Here is an 18,201-nt window from a genome sequence, read left to right on the forward strand (position 1 = left end):
AGGTGGGGACAGAGCATCACCAGGTAGATAATGGGGTCATTCACAGGAAAGCCAGGAATGTTGCTTCCCAGCGGATACTCGTGACCACTGAGCATGGAGTGCAGCATATGAGCTGAGCTCTTGAGGAGGGAAGGGCAGGGATGGAGTGTGGACCAGCTATTCTTTGAGTCCCCAGAGCTGGGTTGGAAGGGAAAGAGGACTACAGTGACCAGACTCCCCTTGTCCTGAGATAGGCAACCTGACACTGAATCCCAAATACCTGTCCATTGCTGGGAGGTAATAATTAGAAGACACACCCTCCCTGTGCCTCAAATTCCTCCCTAGAAATGGCCCAGTTGCTGCCCGATGACTGCACTTATGTCCTTCCACGCTGTTACCACCCCAGACTCCACCAACCCCAGTGCTGTCAGGGGCGATGCTGACCACAAACTCTCCATCACTAAAGATTATTATTTCAGAATGCTTTGCTTTCTGACAAGTTGAAACGGAATCTCGTTTGCACTTGAATCTTGGGAAGCGGCGGAGCTGAGCTATGAGCACATTTACTCTGGGGTCAGTGCCCTTGACTTCCGGCATCAGTTTCACTGTCAGCGCTGTGTGACCTTTGACAAGCTGTTTCACGTCCCTAAGCCTTGGGTTTCCCTTCCATAAAGTAGACTGTGTAATAATCTGACACTGTAATAATCTGATAAAGGATATCCTGAGGATAAAACGAGATACTGCAGGTAGCACAGTTAGCTCAACGCTGGGAAAGCTGTAATTGCCAAGAGATAAGAGCAGCTTATCTCCCTCCCTACACGTCCCCTCCTCTCCCCTCCTTCTCTTTCTTTCCTCTTCCTCCCTCTCTGCTTTATCCTTAGCTTCATTTTTTTTCCTTATCTTCTTTTTCTTTCATCCTTGTTCTTTTCCTTTAGCCTACAACCACACTTCCTCCTGAACCTAAAAGAATTTGCCTCCTAAATCACCTGCCACCACATCTCCCGCATTCAGCCTCAAACCACAGCTTTTAATGCACAGTTAGGGTGGAGAGTATAGGAACCAGAGAAACACAGCAAAGATAAAAACACATCTCGTCCTATCACCTGAGATTGGCTTTATTAAAATACGTATTTCTTTCCAATTACATGTGTATGGAAGTGATATCATTCCCCGCTCCCCCACCCGCCGAGTGGCATGCCAAATCTAGTTCCCTGACCAGGAATCAAATCCATGTCCCCTGCAGTGGAGGCTCAGAGTCTTAACCACTTGACAGCCAGGGAAGTCCCTAAAGGATAGCATTTAACATACAGTTTTTCTATAGTTTGTATTCTGAACATTTTAACATGCATTCATGATTTTGGGAGATTGAAGTTTTTTTTTTCAAGTTTTATTCTTTTTTAAAAATTTTCGCTTTATTGAGGTATGAATGGCCAAGAAATGTGCAGGATATTTAAAGAGCACCTTGTGGTGATTTGATATGCATATGCGTGGTGGAAAGATTCTCCCTCATCTAGTTGAGAACATAGCCATCACCTCACATGTCTATTTTTATTTTGGTGAGAACATTTAAGTTCTACTCCCTTAGCAAATTTCAGATGTATAACAGATGCAGTTTTATCAACTGTAGTCCCCATGTTTTACATTAGATCCTAAGATCTTATTCATCACCTGGCTGAAAGTTTGTGCCCTTTTACCAACCTCTTCCTATTTCTACCACCCTTTTTCCGATTCTTTCTGTAATTATAACAGATAATACTGTGAAGATCATGTTTGTTCATGCATCGTTGTCCACATTAAGTAAATTATGATTTCCTTTGGCTAGATTCTTAGATGTGGAATTACTGAGTCAGAGAGTTGATCATTTTAAGGTTTTAAAGCCTACTGTTACATTTTTTCTAGCAATCTACCAATTCTTTCTCCAATGGTAAAACAGGAGAGTGCAATCTTCTACAACTTTGCTGAATCTGAATATTACCGTTCAAAACTCTTGGCTGAGTTGGTGGATAAAAATTGATGTAGTTATTTTAATTGGCATTTCTTTGCTTTATAGTGAAGGTGAAAAATTTTAAGCCATTTGAATTCCTTTACTTGAACTGTCTGTTTTTATCCTCTATTTTTTTGTGTGAAAGTTAGTATCATCTTTGTTGGTTTATAGAAACTCTCTCTGTCCATTATATTGAACAAACTCTCTCCACTTGGTCCATTATATTGATGACAAATATTTTCCCAATTTGTTATTTGCCTTTAAATTTTGATTTCCTTCTGCACGAATATTTTAACATAATTAAATTTATTGCTATTTTTCTTTGTAATTTCCTGTTGATTTAAACTCTAGACATTTCACAAAAATCAAATAAACATTTAATTAGTTTCCTGTTTTCATTTGTTTAATAAAATCCTGTTCTTTGGTTTTGAAAATTATTTTGCCTTCTGGTGTGAAGTAAATATCTAAAATGATTCTAAAATAATTTAAATTTTAAAGTTTGCTTTAATTTTTATAGCTTTATTTTGAATATTTTGGAGCTAATCATAATTTTTTGAATGCTGACAACATGGCAAACACTATAATAATTAAGCATCTGATATAGTTTTCTAACTCTGTCTTCACAATAACCTTGTGAAGTAGGTTAGTATAACTATCTTTTTGCAGATGAAGAAACTAGGACTGGGTGAGAATAAATGGCTTGCCCAAGTTTAGAGACCAAATAAACAGCAGAGCTAGAATTTGAACTCGAGGTTCCTGTCTCCCAGGTTCGTAGGTGGCCAAGACCCCCAGTCCCAAACCCACATTGTCCCTTCCCTCTCCCCAGCAGGATTTTTTTTCCTTTTTCAAGAACTTATCAGTCATTTCTAGCCTATTTATTTTTCTCGATAAACTTCAAAATTGTTTTTTAAAGACCAATCCAAGAGAAACTTTTTGATGGAAATGATATCAAACCTATGAATTAGTTTAGAACGACTGATAGTCCTATATTCAGTCCTTCCATCCGGAAACCCGATTCATCTCTTCGTCTGAGGAGACAGCCAAGAAGCTTTACACAGAGCTGGTAGTTTCATTCTTCTGGGTCGCTCCTCAAGGGAAGTTTATTTATAGTGTTTTACTTCCTTGGAGCCTGTTTCCATCCACATCTTCCCCTCTGCCCGGTGCACTTCTGCTCAGAAGTCCTGGTTCCATTCCGTGAGCTCTTCTTCTGGACTCCCGACATCCCACAATCGGAGCTCTCAGTTCCCTGTCCTCTAACTGTTTGTCTCTAAGTTTCGTCCACTAGAGCCAATTTCCAGAGGCAGCACTGTGTCATCTCAACATTCCCCTGCCTGCTGGGTCAGGCATCCAGCTGTTGTTGTTTTCAGTTGCTAAGTTATGTCCAACTCTTTGCCACCCCTTGGACTGCAGTGCGCCAGGCTCCTCAGTCCTCCACCATCTCCCGGAGTTTTCACAGATTCATGTCCATTGGATCAGGGATGCCGTCTAACCATCTCACCCTCTGCTGCCCCCTTCTCCTCCTGCCTTCAGTCTTTCCCAGCAGCAGGGTCTTTTCCAATAGTCAGCTCTTTGTATCAGGTGACCAAAATATTGGAGCATCAGTCCTTCACGTGAATATTCAGGGCTGATCTCTAGGATTGACTGGTTTGTTCTCTTTGGAGTCCAAGGGATTCTCAGGAGTCTTCTCCAGCACCACAATTCAAAAGCATCAGTTCTTCAGCGCTCAGTCTTCTTTATGGTCCAACTCTCACATCTGTACACAACTACTGGAAAAACCATAGCTTTGACTCTACAGACCTTTGTCTGCAAAGTGATGTCTCTGCTTTTTAACCTGCTGTCCAAGTTTGCCATTCCTTCCGAGGAGCAAACGTCTTTCAATTTCACGGCTGCAGTCACCATCTGCGGTGATTTTGGAGCCCAAGAAAATAAAATCTGTCACTGCTTCCACTTTTGCCCCTTCTATTTGCCATGAAGTGATGGGACTGGATGCCTTGATCTTAGTTTTTTTAATGCAGAGTTTCAAGCCAGCTTGAAACTTACTCTTCTCTTTCACCCTCATCAACAGCCCATTGTTCCTCTTCACTTTCTACAAGGAGCGTGATTGTTGAATACATTATTCCCTACCACTCTGTCAAAACACTTCTGCTGCACAGTAGACAGTGGTTTTCAAACATTAATGTGTGTCAGAATCACCTGGAATGGATACATATTGTTGGGCATCACCTCAAGGGTAAATTCTTAAGTCTGGGGGAGGCCTAAGAATTTGCATTTTTTAAAAACAAATTCCCAGGTGCTGGTTGGTACTGAAGACTCATGGAACCATTTTAAGAGCCATTGTTCTAAAAGAACCCTTTTCTAATGTGACTGGGTCAGGGAGTTGTTTTTTTCCTTCAAAAATATTGTTTAAAATAAAAAATATGATAGATACACATTTAAAATGTTTCCTTTTATCTTAAAACTTATAAACACACTTTGACTTGCCAATTTGTTGCTATAGGCTTCTCTCTCAGCAGAGGTCTTCTGCAGTTCTGCAGCACCTTTCTTGCATAAATTGCTCCCATTTGGCATATCTATACCTTTTCATTTTTAGTCTCTCTAAAGTAGAGTGTGAAATGAAAGACCTTTGCAAAGCAGCCTCCTAGGTGGCTCAGTGGTAGAGAATCTGCCTGGCAACATAGGAGATGAGAGTTTGATCTCTGGCTCAGGAAGATCCCCTGGAGTAGGAAATGGCAACCCACTCCAGTATTCTTGCCTGGGAAATCCCACGGGCACAGGAGCTTGGCAAGGTACAGTCCATGAGGTTGCAAAAGTGCAGGATATGACTGAGTGACTGAATGAACAAAGGGTATAAGTTCAATTGCTTTAAATATATTTCTCCTTTTTGCTGCCTAACCCACTCAATTTCTTTTGAGCACCTGAGTTTTATTTCCAAAGCATTCAGCCTTATTTTTTTGAAGGCCATCTTTCTATTTGTACCATATTTGATCAATTTACTTAATATTTATTTTAGTGTCAAGTACAATCAACATAAACAGGTTCAGGGCTCATATCTGTCATTCACTGATCACACAACTTGGTTGGAATGCAAGTTGCCAAGTGTACTAGAAATTACCCCCCTAGCGCTAGTGGTCAGTAGGTTTACAGAAAGGATGGAGAGCTCAGTGGATCCGGCTCGGGGGTTAGTTACCTAAAGGACAGTTAAAACAACTTTTTGTCTACTGCCCCTGCTGGGATGCCTTCCATCTAGTGAGTGCTAAGTCACTTCAGTTATGTCTGACTCTTTGGGATCTCCCATGGACCGTAGCCCGCCAGGCTCCTCTGCCCATGGAATTTCCCTGGCAAGAATACTGGAGAGTAGCCAGATATTGTAAACAAAAATATAATACATCCAGCTAAATTCAAATTTTAGATAAAAATTTTAAGTATACATATTCCATGTAATATTTTGAACATACTTACATTAAAGAAGAATTCATTGTTTATCTGAAATTCAAATTTTACTGGGCATTCTGAGTTTCATTTGGCAACTTAACAACTTTCACCCTGTTCTTTCTTGATATATATCTATGCCTTCTTCTAAGCCTTGTTGAAACATCCTGTCCTCTCTGGAGTCCTCCTGCCCTTCTTCCAAGCCCAGGAATTGCTTCTTTTGAGATTTCTATTTCCCCTCCACTGTGTTCCTCATTGGCCAAAATGGAGAATTACTGGTTAGCAAGTCTGGCTGCCAGGGGCTTCCCAGGTGGCTCAGTGATAAAGAACCTGCCTACCTATGCAGGAGATGCAGGAGACATGGGTTCAATCCCTGGGTCAGGAAGACCCCCTGGAGGAGGGCATGGCAACCCACTCCAATATTCTTGCCTGGGAAATCCCATGGACCAAGGAGCCTGGCGGGCTACAGTCCATGGGGTCACAAAGAATTGGACACGACTGAGCGACTGATCATGCTCACGAGGTTTGGCTGCCATTGGCCTCTGAGCTCCAGAGGATTACATCTTACCTTCAGTGATGGATCCCTCTCCTCCGTGCCCCTTGTGTGGTCAGAGACAAGCCCATATTCCCTGAGTGAATCAATGAGTTAATGAATAATGGGTCCGGCTACCCTCCGAAGCAAAGAGCAATGCAACTCCCTCTGCTGCTCCAATTAGCTGATGGGAGGGAGGGTGAGTCTGGCTTTAATGCTTGTTTTTGGAAGAGCTCTCATCTGCCTGTTTTTCTTTGTAGTTCCAGCAACATCAGCAACGAGACACACCACAGAAAGTGCTTTCTGGGAGTTACTCAGCTCTGGTAAGTCTACCTGAACTCCAGACAGGCTGGGCAATTGTGGTGCCCAAGGCCACCCCCAAGGACTCAGGAGGGACTGCCACAGAGAATTCTGCTGGGTTTTAGATGTGGGACAGGAAGGGTTTCCTCTGATGGGGTCCACCTAGACCCTTAGCTCCTTCCTTGTGAGGTTCCATCCTGACCATGAGATCGGCCCCCAGGCCGTGTCTGTCCGGTCACACTCCTTTCCTAAGGTCTCTGGCCCCCAGGCGGCCCCACTGGGTGTCCAGCAGGGCGGCAGGGGCAGTGGTGGGGCAGCGTATGTAGCTGAGCCTCTCTGGTGAGAATCACATTCCTTTTCTTCTCTAGAACTGCTACAAGTCTTGGGGGAATAAGGAGTACCCTGGCCTCAGTCAGTGCTCTAAGTGCTAACTGCTTCTGCTCCCTAATTCCTCTTTTATGGCAGTCCTGTGTGTGCATGAGCATACCTGCTTGCGCAAAAGCACAGACTATGATTTGAGCCAAATACAAATAATACAATTGGTAAATATATATACACTGGAAGGTAGAAGAGCGAAATGGTTAAGAGCAACCATCTGAGTACAGGTCCGGCTGTCATTTACTGGTCAGTTGGTCTGGGTCACCTACTCAAGCCAGCTTCCCTATGGGGTTCTATGAGGATGAGCTGAGATGACACTTGTAAAATTCTTGAGTATGATGTAGAACTCTGGAGTATGACTCCAGGTTCCCAGGCTAGAAAATGTTCAACATCATCTGCCATGATTAAGCTTTTAAAAATGGGCCTCCTTGGGTATGTGTGCAAGGAAGAAGAGATGGCATAAGTGTAGACTTCCTTTTTAAAAAAAAAAAAAACAAAAGACAAGTCTTTGTGTACTTTCACCCTGCAGGCATTTTGGAAGCAAGCTTAGATCTCTCATTGCACTAGATCTGCAATTGAGAGTCAACTATAAAAAAAGCAATGGCTCAAAGGTGGATTTCTTGGTTAGGGTCCTTACGCATGAAACATGCACATGTCTGATTTTTCTTTTATTCTTTTATAGTTTCTGAGTCAGATTCTCCCAGAACACATGGTAAGTATTTTGAAAATGGTATGGTGTATTTGGTTTAAAGTTTATCATTCTATATAGCTATTTATATCTGAAGAATACACACAGCCTCTCTGGAACTTAGTGAATGGTATGAGGATTGGGTAATAATGTGATTTGCGTCCTTCATGGAAATACAAAGGCAATAGAAACTTCTTTCAGCTGCAGGACAAATGGACTGTGGTTACACAGTTAGTTTTTTCTTTGATTTTGTTTTGCCTTCACCTCAAACTTCAGTGCACATCAGAATCAACTAGGGTATTTGGTTGAATGCAGGTCCTTAGAATTCACCTCCCCACCCCAGACACTTGGATTTGGGTGGTCTGGGGTGGGACTTGGGAATCTGAATTTTTATGTAACTGAAAATAAAGATGGTCTGCAGACCCCATTTTGATCAAGCCTGCTACATGGCCCAGGATTGAATTAAGCTTTCATGTTTGCAATGTACTTATAAGATTTGACTAAGAATTTCCAAAGCAAGTGACAGGAGATCTATGCATATATTTTAAGTGCTACCTTTTTAAACTTATTTTTTCTTAATGTCTACGTTTTGCTTAATGTCAAGTAAATGCAGCTTTTAAACATTTTCCCAAATGGTTATTGGGTACATCGTTAAGTCTGGCTTGTTGGTATAAAGACTTTTCCATAAGAGAGTTGCTAACATTGAGCTTTCACACATCTTTCACAATGGGCTCAACATCAATGCCACTTTGTCCGTCAAGAGCGAGTCCTACCAGGATCCTTCTAAACAGGACAGGCCCCTGGAGCGACTTAGGGTTTTATGGAAAGAAAGACAGTAATCTCTGAGCACACAGTTACAAGTACAGCTGTGATGGGTGCTGGGGAGAGATGTCCTTGGCAAGAGGCCTGTGCTCAAGCCATCAGAGAGAGCCACCCCGTGGAAGTCACAGGTAAACGGAGGTATAGGGCTGGTGTAAGAGTTGGCCAGACAGAGGAGGAAGGAAGAGCATTTTTCTGTTATTCCTGGCACTGGTGCCAGGAACTCAAGGGAACAGATATAGACTTAGGCTGACTTAGTCACTCTACCCTCACCCCCACCCTAATATTTTATCTAAGCATCACAGTTCCCTGATGGGGGCTTATCTCTAAGTTCCATTTCCCAAACTGTACCTTTGACATATTTTCTGAAGCTCTAGGGCAAAAAAAGGACTTCTGATCAATGGGGTTCAGAAGTGTCAGCTGCCATTAGCGGTAGAACAGCGTTCATCTTTGGGGGCAAAAGAGTGAAGAGCAGGCAGGTGGGCGGCTGCCACCCAGACGCAGTTCTTATTTGCCTTCTAAGTCCTTGTCTAAATCTGCATGGAGACGATGGAGGCGAATTCAGAAGAGGATCGTGAACACGTTTCCGGGATGCTAATCCTTGGTCACGTCTTGAATTGTTGTTACAGCCTCCTTTTTGTGCCATCCTGTCCCTCTCTACCATCCCCTTAGGCTGGACATCCTCCGCTTAGTCCATGGAGAGGGTTCAGACAAGGTTCCCATCCACAAAATCCTCAGACTTGGAGATCGATGCAGTCTGCTCGGCAGAAAAGATAGTACTCAGGAGAATGAAATAAGCTGGGTGGTTTCTGAGCATAGATCGCATGGGACTGTTAACTAGTGTTAGAGGCATGGTAAACAGACACGTACTTTATTAGGTCTAAAGCTACTGAACGCCCCATAGTAGTTCAAAACAAACGGCCCATTTGGTTTGAAGTTCTATTCCAAAACCCCAAACGCTTTTAGCAAGAATGCCACAGGCTCACAAGCTCAAGACTGAGTCACAGCGCCCCCTGGCGTGATTGTAAGGTGGACCTCAAGCCCTTTGCTGTGACCGCGTGTCATTTAGAAACAGCAGAACCGACTAAGATGAATCTGTATTTCTTTCTAGATCAGGGGAATTTCCAGACTATAAATGATGGTAAGACATTTTTTGTTCACTTGCCTTCCCTGGAGCTTTGCTTGTTGGCCGGGTCGGCCAGGGATGCGGCGAACTGAGGTTGAGAGCAGCCTTGGCCACAGGACAAGGGCCTGGCGTTTAGAATGCAAGGATGGAGCAGGAGGAGTCCAGGGGTGCCAAGACCCTTGGTGTGTCCTAGACACACACCCAACAAGTCCCCTGTGTCCTTCTTCTCCCTTCGTCTCTCTCAGTCAGTCAGTTCAGTCACTCAGTTGTGTCTGACGCTTTGCGACCCCATGGACTGCAGCATGCCAGGCCTCTGTTCATCACCAACTCCCAGAATTTACTCAAACTCATGTCCATTGAGTTGGTGATACCATCCAATCATCTCATTCTCTGTCGTCCCCTTCTCCTCCTGCCTTCAATCTTTCCCAGCATCAGAGTCTGTTCAAATGAGTCAGCTCTCCGCATCAGGTAGCCAAAGTATTGGAGTTTCAGTTTCAGCATCAGTTCTTCCAATGAATATTCAGGACTGATCTCCTTCAGAATGGACTGGTTGGATCTCCTTGCAGTCCAAGGGACTCTCAAGAGTCTTCTCCAACACCACAGTTCAAAAGTATCAATTCTTCGGCACTCAGCTTTCTTCTCTCTACCTGTCAGTTATTCATTGCATGAGATTGGCTTCAGCTTGGAGTCAGGAGGTGGTGGGAGGAGGGTAGAATCAGTGCCTCTTCTTGCCATGAATGCCAGTTCTATCGAACACAGTTAATATCTCCCAAGGACTTGCTTTGTACCCTGCACAAAATTATTTTCTTACAAAGAATGAGTTAATATATATTTTAAAAAAAAGCATTTAAAAGACTGGCTGGCACAGAGTAAGTGCTCAACTAGTGCACATAGAAAGTGCTACTGTCATGAAATCTTCCCAACAGCACTTTGAGGTAAGTAGGATAATTACCTTTGTGCAGATGGGGGAACCAGGGCATCCTTAGGTATCTTGTCAAGTTCTATATCTCAGATCACGTGGTGGGCCAGTGGCTGGGCAGGGATTTGAACCCGGAACAGGTCTCTTTGGCTCTGTCCACGATTCTTTCTAAATGGATCCTCCCTCCTCCTTCTCCACAGTGAGCATACACACCCTTTGTGCCGACTTTGGTACATTAGCATCTTTCACGCGCTCACTTAGGGCAGCTGACCCTGCTATTGGGTCCTGGCTGCGTCGAGGCCAATCCCTGCCCTTTCAGAGCATGCCCTGAGGGTCCAGGAATGGCCTGGGAGGGACTTGAGGGGCAGGTTTCTGGTGATTGACCTCCAGGAGAAAGGCACAGGTGGAAGCTGGATTTCTGCAGGGACCATTCACAGAAATGATCAGAAGAGAGCAGTAGCTGGAGCTAAAAAAACCCCAGACTGCACCCTGGGAAAAGCCTACAGGCCATCCGATTGACTATTCCTGCTTCCCAGGTGGCGCAGTGATAAAGAGTCCATCTGCTAATGCAGAAGACACGGGTTCGATCCCTAGGTCAGGAAGATCCCCTGGAATAGGAAATGGTGACCTGCTCCAGTATTCTTGCCTGGAAGATTCCATGGACAGAGGAGCCTGGTGGGCTACAGTCCACGGGGTCGCAAAGAGTCAGACACGACTGAGCACACACACTCTCAGAGCAACCTGTGGCATTTACTATGTGGGCTGCTGTGTGCACATACATGTCACTAAGCACAGGATGTGGCTGTGAAATCCAGTCACCACCTAAGAATATGTCCCCCAAGAGAGCATTTCTGTCTAAGCAGTCACGTTGCAGCAGGTATCTTTGCTTTGGAGATGCACCTTTGGGAACATCTTTCCTCCTAGTTGGGCCCACCCTCGGGAATACCTCAGTGACAGTAGATGTCGTCATCTCAGAGTATGTTTGCACCATAGAAACAGGCAGTTGGTATTTGAAGTTTGCATGCATGTTCGGTTGCTTCAGTTGTATCCGACTCTTTGTGACCCCAAGGACTGTAGCACGCCAGGCTCCTCTCTCTATGGGATTCTCCAGGCAAGAATACTGGAGTGAGTTGCCATGCCCTCCTCCAGGGAATCTTCACGACCCAGGGATCGAACCCAGGTCTCCTGCGTCTCCTGCATTGCAGGCACACTCTTTACTGCTGAGCCACCAGGGAAGCCCATTTCAAGTTAGTCTTGTGAATAGATTTGGGCCATTCATCCACAGGGTGATTTTTTTGAATGGAGATTGTGGAAGCATAGGAGGTGGTAACAGGAACCAAGAATGTCCCTGGTGGCCTCCAACATTGAATGAGGGCTGGCAAAGAGACAGATTTGCCTTCTGCTTCAGGAGGAACACAGCCTTGGGGCAGTGGGCAGGGCTTCTGGATCTTTGCCTCCAGCCCCATTTCCGAGCCAAGCTTGAGGGCCAGTCCTCCCTGGAGGAGAGCAACAACCCAATGACCTTTCCTTCTCTCCACTCTGCAGTTACATTTGCCACGGAGGAACTCTCAACAGTGAACCCAATAGAAGGTAACGTTTGTTATGTGGGATCCTTGTGGGCTCATTCCCCTGCTGCACCCGGAGGTCTATATCTGGTACAGAAGAGGTGCAGAAGGCATAAGGGATGGGGTTGCTTAGCTCTCAAACAGGGAGGTCCTCTGAACAAGGCCTTACTGAATGGGTGTCTCTTCCACGGATCTTGACTCTGAGATAGGGGAGGGATCAACCTGCAGAGACATCTCTAAGGAGATCCAAGATGGAGCTTGGTTTTCTGTCTCTAAGAGAGTCCTGTTCCCCGTGCTCCATGCCCACCATGTTATCCTCACTGATACATGCTGACCTCGGGTCAAGCTAGGATTCAAGGTCACTGGCTACAGAGCCTGGAGAGGCAATTGAAATCTGTTGAGGATGCCAGCTTGTCTGGGCTCTACCTGAGTCCATATGGGGCCTCATTGATTTTTGTTCACTCTATAGGAACCATGGTCCTTTAGCTTGGGGTGCAGAGGTCCTGTAACCCACCCTGGGGGCTCCTCCAGTAGGAGAGCTGAGAGTTACAGCCAGGAGAGCCTGAGGTCCTGGTAGTCTGGGCTGGGGGAAGAAAGTCTCTGTTTATTTCCTTGTGATGAAGGTTAACTCACAGCCTTGTTCAAAGGTGACCCCCAGCCCAGCGAACTGCAGCCATTTGTTGTTGTTTACTCCCTTAGTCATGTCAGACTCTTTGCAACCCAGTGGACGGCAGCACGCCAGGCTTCCCTGTCCTTCACCATCTCCCCGAGCTTGCTCAAACTCATGTTCATTGAGTTGGTGATGCCAGCCAACCATCTCATCCTCTGTTGACCCCTTCTCGTCCTCTCCTCAATCTTTCACAGCATCAGGGTCTTTTCCAGTGAGGCAGTTCTTTCCATTAGGTGGCCAAAGTACTGGAGTTGCAGCTTCAGCATTGGTCCTTCCAGTCAATATTCAGGGTTGATTTCCTTTAGGATGGACTGCTTTGATCTAAAGCCATTAGAAGTCCCCTGAGTGGAACCTGCCTTAGTCCTGTGACCTCAAGAGAAACATGAAGTGGTTCCCTGTGCTGCCCTCTAGGGACCGAATCGGGTTTGGCCCTGAGGCTGGTAAACGGAGAACACAGGTGTCAGGGCCGGGTGGAGGTCCTGTACCGAGGCTCCTGGGGCACCGTGTGTGACGACAGCTGGGACACCAACGACGCCAACGTGGTCTGCAGGCAGCTGGGCTGTGGCTCGGCCATTTCAGCCCCAGGAGGTGCCCGGTTTGGTCAGGGCTCAGGGCCCATTGTCCTGGACGACGTGGGCTGCTCAGGCCATGAGACCTACCTGTGGAGCTGCTCCCACAGCCCCTGGAATTCACACAACTGCGGACACAGCGAGGATGCCAGCGTCATCTGCTCAGGTGGGTCTCAAATAAGCTGGGTGCGCTTCTCTGGAGGTGGTTTCTTGCTCACATTCTGATCCCCTTGTGAAGCACTCTCTACATTTCCCTTTCCCTTGAAATCCTCCCAGTGCTTTGCTTATTCAGTATATTAGCTTTTGTCTGGCCCCTGGGTATGTAGATGGGAATTAGAACAACAACAAAAAAACAAACTGAAAGTGACATTAAACCTTTCGCTCCATGCCCCAGTGCAAACCAGAGGCAAAAGAGTGCAGGTCTGCCAGGAGGTCTCTGAGCAGAGGGCACGGGCTGCTGGCGGCCCCGGTTCTGCCTCCTGAGTCCTGGACCTTAGGAACTGGGAAGCACGGTCTGGGCACCCAGCCTGCCGAGAGCAGGGCAGTGGCTCCTGTGTGACCTGCCAGGCACCACGTTGTCATCCCCTAAGGTTGAGCCTGACAGATCACACACGGGACTTGACCTGGAGCTGGAGCCCTGTCTCACTGCCTCAGTGGATCCGTAAAAGCTGTGAGCCTGACGATTGGCTCCAGGTCCACTGTGTCATCAACACAAAGTCAATCACCTTGACGTTGGAAATAAGGGATGCTAGTCTGCCGGGACCTCTCAGGAGGAGCATCTTTGGAGGGTTGAGGATGGCAGAGGCCCCGCCGTCCATGGCAGAGCAGGTGCACACACTGACTCCTCACCTGGTCTGCATCTTAGCATCACCCCTTTGCCCTCATGGAGCCCGTTCTGTGCACTGTGTCTGACCTCCCTTCTCTCCCCTCCAGGTGCCCAGACCCAGTCCACGGTTGTGCCAGGTAAGTCCTGCTGCCTCTTGACTCCGGGATGTCCCCTCCCCCACAGTCACTCCCAGGCCCCCATCCAGCAGCCCCAGGAGGGGACTGTGGAGGTTTTCCACCTCTCAGTACCGGCCCTGGTCACTCTAGAGCACATAGACATTTCCAGATGAACCATAACTCAGGCATCCTCTGGACTGGCTCAAGATTTCAGGACATTGTGGCTACACAGTGTCTCCCCAGAGCTTTGGGTGACAGGGTGATGTGTCCCAGGGTCTTTTCTGCTTGAATGCATTCTCTGGACCAAGAGTTCTGTGTATGGAGAGGACAGAGCTTTCTCCTGTCCTCCACCCATGGCCGAGTCTAGGCGTTTATATTACCAAGAAGTACCCAGTCAGCAGGGCATGCTGAAGGTTCTGTGGGCTGTTGCACCTCTTTAGATGAGTGTGTACCTTTGATGACATGATCTGGGCTCACAGCAAACTCTCAGAAAAGGCTTCTTCTCCCCGGACTGTGGAGCCCCTCAGATCCCGCTGTCCTGATCCCAGTCACAGGAACTAGACCAACCTTGATTCTACCGACCTTTGTAATCCTGCTCTGTTTCCCCTGCAGACTGGTGGTACCCGACAACTCATTATGGTAAGCATCACTTGGATACTGCCAACTATCAGGGTTCAGTGTCTAAATCTTGGATTAAGGCTCTGTGTTCACCACCTCATTCAACGTTGGGGATTCCCTTTACTCATCAGATCTGTGGATAACCTTCACCTATCTGTGAGAATGTATTCGTTTGGCTGGTTTAGCTTGCTAGTGGTAGGATTTCAGCTGACACTCACTTCAGCCGGACGAGGATCCAGTTACTTTCTTGTCTAAGATGTTTAGTCATAATTCTGTCTTCAGGTACAGCTGGATCCAGAGGTTCCAGGACTAGCTGTCTTCGCCACTTTTTATACCTCTGCTTTTTTATGTGTTTGGGCTTCACTCTAACTTTCCTTCCTGCCATGGGGGCAGGGGTCAGCCCAAGTCTACATCCCAACAGGAAGAAAGAGTCTCTTTTCTAGACCTTCCACTGACAAGTCCTGGAGAGACTGCGAGCAGCCTGCTGGCAATAGGTGCCATTCCCCCAATCATCTCCATGTGCTCTGGTGATAGGCTGTGGGTCTGTGATTTATTTTATATCCAGGCTAAGTTTTGTGTTTGAAAACAACATGGAGTTCAGTGGAAAGCAAGCCTTCAGAACAATTTCGGGTCAAGTGAGGTAGAGACCCAAGTTGGGTGAGCAGCAGAAAGAGGCACCTTGGGGGGCTGGGAAGCTGTGTCTGGTGGTACCCTGATGCATGGGCTCCTGTCCATCTCAGGGGTCATTAGGGATGCAGGACGTGGGCACCCTCTCCCTCTGGCATCCCAAGGCTGAGCTCTGCTCCTGAATTCCAGGAGTTGTGGGGAACCAATCAGAGAATGTGCATAGCTCAGCACACAGACATGGTTCCCTGACACAGTCCCTGGTGGGTCAGCCATGATGGCCAGACTTAAGTCAAGAGCTCCCGATAAGGAACAAGAACTAGACTCAGTCTCTTTCCTTGGAAGATATCGAAATCTCACTCAGACATCAGGACTCCTTCCTTCAGGAGACAAAGAGAGTGACTTTTCCTGTCTCCTTCCAGGAACCGAATCGGGTTTGGCCCTGAGGCTGGTGAACGGAGAACACAGGTGTCAGGGCCGGGTGGAGGTCCTGTACCGAGGCTCCTGGGGCACCGTGTGTGATGACAGCTGGGACACCAACGACGCCAACGTGGTCTGCAGGCAGCTGGGCTGTGGCTTGGCCATTTCAGCCCCAGGAAATGCCCGGTTCGGTCAGGGCTCAGGGCCCATTGTCCTGGACGACGTGGGCTGCTCAGGCTATGAGACCTACCTGTGGAGCTGCTCCCACAGCCCCTGGAATTCACACAACTGCGGACACAGCGAGGACGCCAGCGTCATCTGCTCAGGTGGGTCTCAAATAAGCTGGGTGCGCTTCTCTGGAGGTGGTTTCTTGCTCACATTCTGATCCCCTTGCGAAGCACTCTCTACATTTCCCTTTCCCTTGAAATCCTCCCAGTGCTTTGCTTATTCAGTATATTAGCTTTTGTCTGGCCCCTGGGTATGTAGATTGAGAATTACCAAAAAAAAAAACAAAAACCCCAAAACACATGGAAAGTGACATTTCGCTCCATGCCCCAGTGCAAACCAGAGGCAAAAGAGCGCAGGTCTGCCAGGAGGTCTCTGAGCAGAGGGCATGGGCTGCGGCTGCCAGTGGCCCCGGTTCTTCCTCCTGAGTCCTGACTGTGGCCCCTCCAAGGAACTAGGAAGCACAGTCTGGCACCCGGACTGCTGTGAGCAGGGCAGTGGCCCCTCTGTGACCTGCCAGGCACTGCCTTGAAATCCCCTAAGGTCAAGCCTGACAGATCACACACGGGACTTGACCTGGAGCTGGAGCCCTGGCTCACTGCCTCAGTGGATCCATAAAAGCTGTGAGCCTGACGATTGGCTCTGCATCCACGGTGTCATCAAGACACAGAGTCAATTATCTTGACATTGGAAATAAGAGCTGCTGGTCTGTTGGAACTTCTCAGAAGGAGCCTCTTTGGAGGGTTGAAGATGGCAGAGCCCACCCCTTCCCATGGCAGAGCAGGTGCAAGGACTGACCCCTCACCTGCTCTAGAGCTTAGCATCACTCCCTTTGCCCCCATGGAGCCCCTTCTGCACTATGTGTCTGACCTGCCCTCTTTCTCCCCCAGCTGACCAGACCCAGTCCACGGTTGTGCCAGGTGAGTCCTGCTGCCTCTTGACCCCAGGATGTCCTCTCCCCAGCAGTCAGCCCCATGGTCCCCAACAAGTAGCCCCAGGAGGGAACTGAGGATGTTTTCCACCTCTCAATACCTGCCCAGGACCACAAAGACACTTCCAGATGAGCCATAAGACAGGCATCCTCTGGACTGGCTCAAGATTTCAGGACTTCGTGGCTACACAGTGTCTCCCAGAGCTTGGATGACAGGGTGGTCTGTCCTGGGGTCATTTCTGCTTGAACGTATTCCTGGACCAAGACTTCTGTGTATGGAGAGGACAGAGCTTTTTCCTGTCCTTTACCCCAGATGGAGTCTAGGTGATGCTATTACTAAGAAGTACCCAGTCAGCAGGGCATGCTGATGGCTCTATGGGCTGTGCCACCTCCTTAGATGACTGTGTACCTTTGATGACATGATCTGGGCTCACAAAAACTCTCAGAAAAGGCTTCTTCCCAGACGGTGGAGCCCCTCAGGTCCCACTGTCCTGTCCCTGGTCATAGGAACCAGACCTACCTTGATTCTACCGACCTTCTTTGTAATCCTGCTTTGTTTCCCCTGCAGATTGGTGGTATCCGACAACTGCCTATGGTAAGCAACATTAAGATCCTGCTAAATTACCAGCATGCCACACTCCAGTCCACAGACATGGATGCAGTTCTTGCCTCTTCGGTCCAGGTTCTGAGGTCACTACCTCATCTAATCTGGACGGTTGCCTTCACTTGCCAGAGATATGGATAAGCTTTACCTATGAGTTGTGCCATATGTTACTCAGAATGCTTTTGTTTGCAAGTATTAGGATGGCCACTCGTGCTCTCTTACTTTGGGCTGGTGCCGCGGCCTACATATCGAGGATACTGAGCCATAAGGCAACCTTCAGGTACAGCAGGATCCAGAAGTTCCAATACTCTTTGTCCCCATGCACTTTTCTGACTTCTGCTTGGTTTTGTTTATGAGCTTCACTGTCAGGTTGCTTCCTGCCAGGGGGCGCCTGTCAGCCACTAGTCTCCTGCCACAGGAGGAAAGAGTCTTTTTGTTCTTGATGTTGAGCTGACAAGTCCTGGAGGGATTGTGAACAGCCTGCTGGTAATAGGTGCCTTCTCCCCAGTCATCTCCAAGTCCTCCAATGATATTCAACAATTCCAAGGTTATTTCAGGATTCAAGCAAAAAAAAAAAAAAAAAAAAGCTTCAAGCTACACTTTGTGTGTGAAAGTACCTGAATGGGTACTGAGTAGAAAAGTCTTCAGAATAACCTTGGGCTGATGGAGTGGGTTCCCACGTAGGGGTGAATGGTAGAACTCGGCACCTTGGTGGGAAAGGGAAGCTGTGTCAGTGGTCTCCTTTGCAGAGGCTCATTCTGTGCCAGAGGTCTCGGATGTAGGTTGCCCACACCGGCTGTGGGCTTCCCCTCTTTCCACCTGCATCTTGAGACAGGATTCAGTGCCTGAATTGCTGAATTTGGGGATGCCATCAAGGAA

General features: G+C 47.3%; 1 protein-coding gene across 50 annotated transcripts in view; it reads left to right on the forward strand.

Moving 5' to 3' along the window:
- Positions 1–18,201, forward strand: part of DMBT1 (deleted in malignant brain tumors 1) — an 83,972-nt gene that overhangs the window by 4,434 nt on the left and 61,337 nt on the right. For 46 of the 50 annotated variants that reach the window (XM_070780991.1, XM_070781009.1, XM_070781010.1 and 43 more), the window contains exons 2-11: positions 6,185–6,247; positions 7,285–7,314; positions 9,221–9,250; positions 11,700–11,744; positions 12,801–13,124; positions 13,892–13,921; positions 14,513–14,539; positions 15,565–15,888; positions 16,678–16,707; positions 17,287–17,313. In XM_070780991.1, coding sequence (XP_070637092.1) covers positions 6,185–6,247; positions 7,285–7,314; positions 9,221–9,250; positions 11,700–11,744; positions 12,801–13,124; positions 13,892–13,921; positions 14,513–14,539; positions 15,565–15,888; positions 16,678–16,707; positions 17,287–17,313 — 930 coding nt within the window. The remainder of the gene's footprint in view (positions 1–6,184; positions 6,248–7,284; positions 7,315–9,220; positions 9,251–11,699; positions 11,745–12,800; positions 13,125–13,891; positions 13,922–14,512; positions 14,540–15,564; positions 15,889–16,677; positions 16,708–17,286; positions 17,314–18,201) is intronic. The other 4 variants (XM_070780996.1, XM_070780999.1, XM_070781004.1 and 1 more) reach the window with 4 other exon arrangements.

The sequence above is a fragment of the Bos indicus genome, chromosome 26, assembly GCF_029378745.1.
Source record: "Bos indicus isolate NIAB-ARS_2022 breed Sahiwal x Tharparkar chromosome 26, NIAB-ARS_B.indTharparkar_mat_pri_1.0, whole genome shotgun sequence".
NCBI lineage: Eukaryota > Metazoa > Chordata > Mammalia > Artiodactyla > Bovidae > Bos > Bos indicus.